General features: G+C 34.7%; 1 protein-coding gene across 1 annotated transcript in view; it reads right to left on the bottom strand.

Moving 5' to 3' along the window:
• Positions 1-2,755: 2,755 nt before the first annotated feature.
• The window catches only part of LOC126091894 (ATPase family AAA domain-containing protein 2-like), a 222,379-nt gene continuing 214,051 nt past the window's right edge, over positions 2,756-11,083 (bottom strand). Inside the window, exon 24 of the mRNA XM_049907190.1 lies at positions 2,756-9,219. Coding sequence (XP_049763147.1) covers positions 9,166-9,219 — 54 coding nt within the window. The 3' untranslated portion in view covers positions 2,756-9,165. The remainder of the gene's footprint in view (positions 9,220-11,083) is intronic.

Here is an 11,083-nt window from a genome sequence, read left to right as displayed (position 1 = left end):
CCATCATGCACTGGTGCTGCTGCTCGCAGTGTGGTTTCAGTTGCCTATTGTTTCATGTCATAATAACCTTTTTTTTGCCAAAGATATGCCTTAATTTCTTTTTGAAACCACTTATTTTTTACAGGGGTTTGCTTTCACAGTTTTGCATGCAACATAAGTTATAAACAAGATATGCATGAATAAGTGAAAACTGCAATAATCAACCATATCCTGCCCAAAATTTTTGAAGTATCCGTGGAAACCCACTGGATCCACATGACACCACTGTGTTCTGGTTTGTACAGATCACTAGATGGCAGCAACAACAGGATCATGAGCATACAGGATATTTCTGCCAGCTCGTAATCAAGTGAATTCATGGATTTGTTACATCAGTTCTGCTAATGGAGTGATGTTATTTTTTAGGTAACTTTTGTGTGTTTTTATTTAAAAAATATGTAGAGTGCATTAAATGCTTTTGTAGGAATTGTACTTTTACAGACAACTATATGTATAGCTTTCAGTATTACAAGCTTGTAAACAAATGGGTCCACGTGGACACAGTGGGAACATTAGTATCTTGGGGTAAGTACAAGTGAGATTATGTAAAAAAATATTACTGTGTGAATGAACCAATTTTATTTCCCTTTACAGATGTCTAAATTATCAACAGAAGTTGTTATGATGAAGCTTCTGATGTTATCAAAAAACTGCAGGAATATTTGGATGATGAAGTGGACTAATGGAAGACTCAGATGCAGTGAGGGAAGAGCCTTGTAATGGTTTGCCAGTTGAGCCTGTTTCTCAGTCTTTTGATTCTAATGATAATTAAACAGAAATTACCACTAGGCCTACTTGAGCTCTTTGTGATGGCGATAGTGATGACTTGATGAGGTTCCATTGGCTCAAATAATGAAGAAACTACAAAATAAAACCAGCAGTTGTATGGGGAAATCATGATCACAATTTATCCAATTTGACCAGTTCTGTAACAGTCACCGAGCACGACACACCTACAGTATTTAAAATTTTTATTTTCTGATGACATGAAAGAGTGTGGATAAGAACAGGAGGAGAACTTGGAAAACAAGAAGTGGTGTCAATACAACTTCTGCAGAAATTAAACAAATTTTTGGTGTACATATGAGTGGAGTAGTAAATTTTGGTTGCTTCTACTGGCCTGAACATAGTCGAATCGAAAGAATTGCAGGGGGGTAGGCATTAACAAATTATGATCATATATTCATTTTGTATAAATAATGACAATATGATGGCCAGAGATGACCCAAATCACAATGCACTTCAAAATTCATCCTTTCATCTCCAATTTGGAAAGGGGGGAGTAACCCACGAAGAACATCTGTCTGCTGTTGAACTGAGTAACCCCTTCAAAGGGTGATCCTCTCTGAAGCAATATTTACGAAATAAGGCAAATAAGTGGTGGATAAAGGTATTTACAATTACAAGTAATGGCGGGATTTTACACGCCTTCGAAATACATACTGGGAGAAGTAGTTAGTAATACTAACTTGAAAATAAGTGTCGATATTGTCAAATATGACCCCAGACAGCACAAACTACAAACTTACCTTCAACAATTGCTTACTCCGAGGACCGAAGTTTTAAATTGGCCTGTACATCGCCTGTCCGTTGCCTTGTGCCTTGAGAATGGAAGGGTGTACTCCCGCCGAAATATCGGCGATTGCTGTAAATTTTACCTGGCTGCATTCCCGTAAGCTGTTTGAAGATTGTCTATGTCAGGAGAAACTCAGGTCTTACAATTGCTTACTTAAGATTCACTATTAGTTAAACTACAAGAATGCAGAAATTGGATTGCTGCATGATTCAATTTAATAGGATGTCAATTTGTGACCTCACATCAGACAAAGCTCACATCATTAGAATGTGGGTCTAGTGATGAAAAAACGGATGAAAACAACAACACAAAATGTCTGGCAATAAAAGTTCACACTTTATCTTTGGATATGTGTGTCAAGCCATTATACTAAAATGTTCAGTAAATGACCTTCTGGACATGCTTGTCTCCTTGTACAGCATAAAGCTAAGGGCAAAAAGATATTACTTTTGGATCATTTTTCATCTTGCTGATACATGTGTAGTAAATGCTTGGCTTCTATATAAGTGACACTGTTCCTAGCTAAAAGAGAGGCCTATGTCTTCAGTGCAGTTCGGACTAGAAGTAGCAAATGCATTGCTTCGTACATAGTGACTCTTTAAGAGGAAACATGGCCGCCCATCAACTGAACAATGAAAGATGCAAATTGTTTATACACAATTTATCACACACTAGATGTCCAAAATGTGATGTAGCATTATGTCACCATAGAAAAAAAGGACTGTTTTGTAAAATTTCACACCAAATGAAAACTGGGCTTTCAGTGAGGTCCATTATTTGTCTTGGTTATCTTTTTTGCTATTAGTGAATAAAAAGCTATTAAAGTAGTTGTTTTGAGCTTTTAAGACTATTTTATGAATATTATTGATTGAATATAGATTCCTGGCCTGTATTCCCACCGCATCTGTATGACACCCCCCTCCCCCCCACACACACAAAGCTAAAAAAATTGAAATAATTTTTAATGTGTTGCTAGCATTTGTATAAAAAAAAAAAAAAAAAAAAAAAAAAAAAAAAAAAAAAAAAAAAAAAAAAAAAAAAAGGGTTATAAAATTTGAGGTCAGTGAGTGTACAAGAAATTAACTGTGTAACAAATGCTTAATGACAATTTTGGAATTGGGTGAAAAAATGAAAAGCTAGTTCCTTTCACATTAAATTTAATTAACAACACAAACTGAGGCAAATTACATTATTTGTTTTTATTAGACAAATGTTTAATATCCCAAAAACTAGCAACTCTGACAAAAATATTAAACCCTACAAAAAAAATCAGCAAACATTTTCATAAATATAGTATAAAGCCTACAGCAATCATGTTATGAAGGACTGCAGGAAGGCAACTGGCTAGTATGTAGAACAGTGTTTGTAGGCAATGTAAATATTTTGCAACAATTTTAGTGGAACTTTTTTTCTTCAACAGTTACATTTCAAATGAATGCTAGTGAAATAACTTGTGAAAAACATACTATAGTTATTGAAATTTGTCATTTGAGGCATGTTTAAATATCATGCCTGGTTTGCAACCTCATGACAAGTAACAAATAACTTCCAGAAGAGTGAATAACTTTTTGTGATCCCCATGTTGCCTTCCATTAGACATTCAAAGGCAAATAAATATATGTTTAATAAAACGGCAGTTATTTTCAGCCTTGTAAAATAGGCTTAGTCATGTATACATATATTTTATATATACATATGTAGATATTAATTCACAGTCTCATTTGCAGTTAGATAATTCAAATTGAACAGCTTAAAAATGCTTTACTTGGTGAGAATGGCAGTGATATGATTTTGAGAAGAAATAAATGGCAGTATGTTCTTGTTATGAAATAGTTTACAAATCACATTTAAGATAAATGTTGCAATTTGTATGTCTCCTTTTCTTTTAAACATTTCTTCACTTGTATTAGGTAGGCAACAAGATTTCTAAAAGTCTATAAATACAATTTCTCTGCAGAATCCAGCCCATCTATGAATCTTGGAGACCAGTAATACTGGCATGAATGAGAAAAATAAATTATTACATGCGTATGGTTTTTATCACTTTTCTTCTGCGAAATGTAAACAAGATGTGCTAGTCAATTACCGAATGACATTACAAGTTTGTGATCCAATCCAAACTATTACTGCAGTATTTTTATTTGCATGATAAATATTTAATTCTGGAATTTGTTAAGATGCATGGAATGAAGATCATTGCTTGAAGCAAAATTCACTGACAAGAAAAATTGCAAGTCTAATCTACGATCAATTAACAATTCTGAACTATACTAAATTATAAATGAACTTTGTTTTAATACATAAATATATACTTTACATTTTATCACACCTCGTTTTTTTGGCATAAATCATACAGTTATTCAAGTCTTAATAGTACTACATGTCTTCATTTTTATTTTATACATTTTTAAAATTAACTGCTTACCCTAATTAAGAGATCATGTAATGCAGCATGGATTATTTAGACATTATTGAAATAGTGAAGGATCAATCACAGCAGAACACAGTGAGTAAACAGGTACATGTTATAAATAAACCAATACACTATTGATTTATCTCAAATGCAAACGTATTTGTTGATTGTGTTACCTTTCTCTTGAACATTCTCAAAGGAAGAACTGAATAACTTAATACCAATTTGGTGTAAAAATCCAGTAGCTTTCTAAATCAACTTTCAGTCTTTCATAATGTTAATTATACAATCAATATTAGTCACCTACTTATTGATAATGTGAATCATCTATTGAAGAATAGCAGACAGTACAGAGATGAGTGATAAATTGTAAAATTTCTTGTCAATTTTCTACTAGTAATTATAACACTATCAAAATAAGCAGAAAATTGAGAAAAAAAATGGGCTAGTCAACAAAAAGCCTTGTTTGGAAATATTTGGCATGGAAGCTATAAATTCAGAATCACATGCCTGCAATCATAAAACAAAGTAACTTGTGTTTCATCAATTTTCCCTAAATAATTAGTTTTCTACACGAAATACCTCATACCTCCTTCCCCCATTTTATTTCTAAAAAAGCCTTGAGATTTTTCTTTCAGAAGTATAACAAAGTCATTCGTGGGTGTGAAAGACAAAAATACTTCTAAAATAAGCCAAGTGTATTGACTTCAGTTACTTTTTCCATGAAAAAGAGAGAGAGAGAGAGAGAGAGAGAGAGAGAGAGAGAGAGAGAGAGAGAGAGAGAGATTTAGGGGAGAGGAGGAGGAGGAGGAGGAGGAAAGAGGCACCCTGGAAACAGCCTAATTAGAGGATACTTGGAAGAGAGAAATATGTGATTAACCTCCTCCTCATATTACGCAACACATAGATTACTGTAGGCACAATGAACTAAGCAATATTTAATTTCTTTTGCTGCTTCATCTCAAAAATAGTGATCAAACAACTAACGTAATTGTGACTGAGGAATAGTTACTATTATATTCATAACATCGATGGTTTAAAAATAACGTCTTCAGTCTCCAAAACAATTTTTGTAAGTTTTATTGGTCATAAAAAAGTGCTAAACTGCAATATGTCTGTCTACAATTGTCAATATAAACCACTCCGAGGAAAACAAATCGATCTTGAAACATAGGTAGTCAGTTGATTTAAGTTTTGTTAATTTAAGTGCTCTCTAATCCAACTTACCAAGTACTGGTCTCTGTGACTTAGAACAAATTGTAGAGTGATACTTTTACAGTTCTTCACACACTTGCAAGATATGGTAACAACATATTTAACTGAAAGTAATAACAAATTTATCATACAAAGGCACATGTCTTCATCCACTAATAATTTCCATGTCCATTCTCCATGCCACAAAGTGAGTTCAAACACATTCAAAGGCAACAAGTAAGGCTACAGAAAGACTGGTTGCACAGTATTCTTTCGTACATAAAGTAAGGTAAATATTGCTATAATATCTGACATAAATGAACTCTTGGTGCTTCTCAATATCTTAACACTAGAGTTATCTTTCACATTTTTACATTTACACAACCATCACATACACTTTCAGAAAACATCACATATAATTACAATTATGATGGGGTTATAATTCCCAGGGTTTCCCAATTAGTTGACTGTATGTTTTACATGAAAAATGTGTATAAAGCGTTCTGTCCAAAATAGTTATCCAAATACAGTGTAACTGACATTTGAACCCTGTTCCTACATTTTGCAGAAACAATAATTCATTCACAGATTAAGATACATTTATATACATTGGTTAAAAGAAATCTGCTTATAACAATGTAAGCTGTTCTTTTACCACAAAATCAATCACAGCAGTTTATGAAAAAATTGCAGTATTCAAAGCCTATATGTCGTTTTTTGCCAAATGTTTGTTTATTAGCTCTCAGCCAGTTTCAGGCAAGTGGAAGATGAAATGCTCACACTCAAATACAGATTCAAATTGCTTGCCACATATATAAATACTGCTCTGTATAGCCTCATGAGACACACTCATGTAAACTGGTGATTATCTACCACGGAAATGCTGAAGTGTGTGTAATATACTCTTTCAGCGTCCCGATAACAGGCACAGAGTCCTATTCACTTCCTGCAAATCCTAAATTGATGCTTAATATAATTATAATAATTTAAATGGACTTACTTTTCTTCAGGGCACCACACAAAAAGCAAAACATTAAGAATTACTTTTTTGTTTCTACTGGTAGCAACATCTGAAAAACTATACATAAAACCACTTATGTTGTGGGAGTGCGGGGCCACAGATGATACCAGAATTTTAGAGCACATGGAGGTGGTGTATGGGAATACCAAATAAATTGTGCATCTTAACGAGTTTTTCCAATGTGTTACATTTTAACTGTCTGAAGGCTGCTTAGTTTTTTCCCTGTATTCTATTACAGAATAACTGGTGGACTCAAATTTAATATACTGTGTTTACGTACTGGTCGATATTTTCATTTACATGAATATGTGGAAAGAATAGAATTGAGCCTGCTTAGCACACTGTTTTGATTATGCTCTATATCCTATTGTCGTCACTTCAGTTTGAGTGGTAGTTGTTCTGATGAAGCTTGCCTCTCTTTCCAGTACTTGAGTGTATGTATTAAAAATGAATGTTATTTTTTCTCACATCCGAAGGAAACAGATCTTCCAACATATCAGCTGGAATTTGTGATAAAATGATAATGTTATTTTGTTCTATGTCTCCTGTTTCATATGCTTTTCTATGTTTCGTTCAGTATGCTTCACAGACAAACAGCGTGGTTGACCAAACCTCATACTATTGTTTTTCACGGGCAATGCTTTTTACAATTAAGCTATCTAGGCCTGATTAAAGATTAACTTTAGAGCTCCAATCAGCTGGTACCACATTCCTCAATGTTCACTTGCTCACTTAACTCTACTAGCACTCCTGTAGGCCAATACATTGTGGAGAATGGCTGAACAAAACTTTTAGGATTATTTCTACAATTAATATTTTCTTATACAGCAGTGAACAGTTTTCCATTTTGGCACAGTTTTAAGTTTTCAGAACATTTTACACTAGGATATACTTCAGTGAAATGTTCATCCAAGATCTTCATGATTATTTTATAAATGTCATTTTTTGTACATTAAAATAAATAACCTACACGATTAAAACAGAAGTGATGTGGTCCCCCACATCAGAAAATGATTAGCCAGCAGTTTCTTTGAACAGTTCTTTGAATATTCTATGACTACAGTTCAGTTATGTAAACCTGAAGACTTGTGTTCCTGCACAGTAAACTTCTTGACACATGTGCACTGCAATTACAGTGATAATTATACAAGACGAGCAAACTTAACTACAGGGAACGGTCCCACACGATTTTCCTCAAATCACACTGTAGCACATTCTTTCTTGTATGAAATGTGAGCTTTGGTTGTGTTATTTATTTAATGTTTACCTTTACAACTTTCTCAAAACATCTTTCACTAGAGAGTCTCAGGAGAGCAAAAATGTTTGCACATGTAGAGGGCAAATAAAATTTGACACTATACAGCCATTTGGTATTTAACTACTTAATTTAATATTTAAACGGGACAGTTTTGAATACTGCAACTGATGTATCTTCTGTTGTCCTGTCCACACGAGAACAACAACAACTACCATTTTTATTAATGCAAATACTATTAGTCACTGCCTCATCACAGTAGTTTTAGCTGGCAGTCGTTACATGAAAATCATCTGCCCAAACAGCAACATAATTTTTCTTCCCTTAACTTTTCTACTTCTAGTATAAATGTTCTTAATGTTCATTTTTAATAATTCTTCCACAGTCAATATTAAAAACGCATGTGTAGTTTTCCATGTGTCATACTCCCCACTGAGAAATTAGATACTTACAGTCTTGTTCTGAGCACTGCCTAAGTACTCTTAAAAATCACAAAACACAAGGCAACTACCCTTCACAGTAATATAAACAATAAAAGTAGAAGTACTCAAGAGAATGAACCTACAAATAACACATCTAGGTCATAATAACAACATTTGTGAAAATAATAAATTTTAGTTTATCTTATTTATTGCCTGTATTGCAAGTGTTTTCTTATCATTTGGTGTTGGAGACAAATGTAAAATGTGTTAAAGAATCAGCACAAAGAGTGGACAAAATTAAGTGAATCAGCACAAAGAGTGGACAAAATTAAGTTTCATAAAGTGTGCACAATAGAAGAAAGATAACAGGTAACTTCTATTAAATTTGAAGCAAGCATTAAAATCAATTTTGAACAGAGGCAATCAGGAAAGCAGTTTAATTTACTGCCAGACTGGTTTGTATACAAAGAACAATAACTACTACTTGTGAATAAAAATAATTAAGAATGTGTACATTTTTCCTCTTTTTTTGCTGTTAGCACAACTGAAACATAAACCTGTCATTAAAAGGGGCCTGTCATTTATACAACTAGACCAATGAAGTGTACCTATTTTAAAATCACATTACATGGTGAACACTGTAACATTTAACTTATCTACAATTCTGGCAGTCATTTTCCCTGAGATTCAACAACTGGCGGTGCTTTATTATTTGGGAAACCCTGTTACACTGAAGTCTACAAAATTTAGTGCATATTTAATAAAAATAAATTATTGAACACTGTTGTCTTACTCAGTATTAACAAAAAACTCTGGAAGTGTCCAGCATCTGTTAGCACAAACAATGACATCTTTCTCTCACATATATATAACCCACTCTTGTGGGAGTGAGCACTCACTCACTCACTCTCTCTCTCTCTCTCTCTCTCTCTCTCTCTCTCTCTCTCTCTCTCACACACACACACACACACACACACACACACACACACACACACACACACACACACACACACGGTACCTTATTTACAATGCTTATTATGGCATACTAATTTACAACAACCAAACCACTTATGGAAGTCAATAAATTACAGAACATATACAACGACATTACCAAAATGTATGATTTTTTGTTATCCAAATATAATATGAGCAAACATATGAATGGAAGTCAAAAATAACAGCATTATGTATTGTATCTATAACTTCTATTTCATACAAAATATGTTTGAGCATACCAACTGGCAGTTACAGTAATTGGGAGTAATGTTCTTGAAATCTCCTAAGCTCCACATCCAAATCCTGGAAAAGGAAGAAACACAGATTATAAAATACAACATATGGCAGGAATAGTGAAACTCAAAATAAAAACATTAATTTACACTAATATGGATAAACTTTTTTTAGAGTAACAGGATAGGACTTCACATTTTGAATGCCTTCCATCTCATGATCCAAAATTCTCCTGAAGAGAATAAACTATCTCAAAAACCCAGAGAAACAGAAATAGCTTCACAGTTGTGCACCTGGGCAACTACTCATTATTTTACAATATTCCCCATCAGGCAGCTAACAAGAGATTAAAAGCGAAAAACAATCTGTTTCAGCAAAAAAGTATTCTCGAGAAATTACAATGTTGAACGATAGATTTGTCAATAGAACAGTAGCATATTTTACAACGAAAAGTTTGTGTGAAGGTTTACTTTTTGGTTTGTAAGTCAATATGTAAACTGGGTATGGGGGTGGGATATTGCGTTTATTATCTGCACAATGCCAACTGCCACCAATAGAGGAATAATTTGGGATGTCTCAATTACCAACTCCCAGACTGAAATATTTGTAAGCAAGATAAGAGGTGGTACAATACATAAAGTGCAACACATACAATGTCTGGCCCCAAGTGTTTCTCCATACAAGACAAAGCCATCTCCACAATGAAGTTTGACCATGTGGTTGTTAATATCCTCAGACTACCTCTGCGCAACCAGCTAGATATGACCAGCAATAAAAGCCTCACCCTTATAAAAGTTGAAGAGAAACTATGTGACATGGAAATAATTTAACATGTTATATTCAAATTCATTCGAAGCGTTACTTTCTGTGTTGGTTTATCATCTGCATTGATCACATCTTCTGCCCCCTTTCTCTGACCACCTCCTTTCTGCTTCCTCCCTCTGTCCATCCCCTCCTTGCCATCTGTCTGACACTCCTCTCTCTCTCTGCCCATCCTCTACATCCACTCTCTCCGTCCACCCCTTCTCCTCATCTCGGTCCATATCTCCCTACCCCGTGTCTCGGTACCTCTCTTCCTACCACCTATCTTGCTTTATAATGCCAATGGAAACTGAATGGCAATGCATATATGTACCACCATGCACTGTAGGGTTAAAATTTCTAAAGCAACATCGTGTTCCATTGCAATCCCCCCCGTCAGCCCGTCTAGTCATATATCACCTGAAACACATTCTGATGCTACTCACACAACATGCCACTCATGTAGGGCAGGTTAGATGTCAGGTATAAACTAACCTTTTCACCCATACTCCAACCCCTAAGGAAGCTAGATGGTTCTTAATCCCATAGTACTACTTCCAGACGATAAGTAGTATGTGTACCAAATTTAGTTCGAATTGATCCAATAGTTTAGGAGATGTGGGACATACATACATATATATATACGGCATGCACTCGGCACATCCACCCCCCCCCCCCCCCGGTCCATATCCTCTTCCTACACACACACACACACACACACACACAGTTTGAATAACATGCTCAGAAAAATGTTTCTGAACTGTCTTCTGAACACCCCAGCCAACTACATCATAGTGGAAGTACAGTCTGTGAGATTATCACTTGTTCATCACTTTAACTGTACTTCAAGTAGGGTCATTCCATGTCAGCGGGACGAATATTCAAAAGTGTCCCCACTCTACCACCTTCAAATCTAATGAAAATCGGTGTGAAGGTTCTATATGGTCTTTGATGGTTATATACTGAATTTCAGTCCAGTGGTCGAATTTTAGGGGCTTTTAAAAAGGGGCTACCCACCTTTGCATCATGTATGAAGGTGCAAGTGTAAAGTCCTAGCAAACATTTGGTCATTTGCTTTAATATACATAGACAACTTTTTAAGCTGAATAACACCATGGCAAAAATTAGGAAT

Source organism: Schistocerca cancellata, chromosome 7 (genome assembly GCF_023864275.1).
Source record: "Schistocerca cancellata isolate TAMUIC-IGC-003103 chromosome 7, iqSchCanc2.1, whole genome shotgun sequence".
In the NCBI taxonomy this organism is placed as follows: domain Eukaryota; kingdom Metazoa; phylum Arthropoda; class Insecta; order Orthoptera; family Acrididae; genus Schistocerca; species Schistocerca cancellata.
Note: the sequence above shows the minus strand (reverse complement) of the source record. Positions and strands in the feature narration are given on the sequence as shown.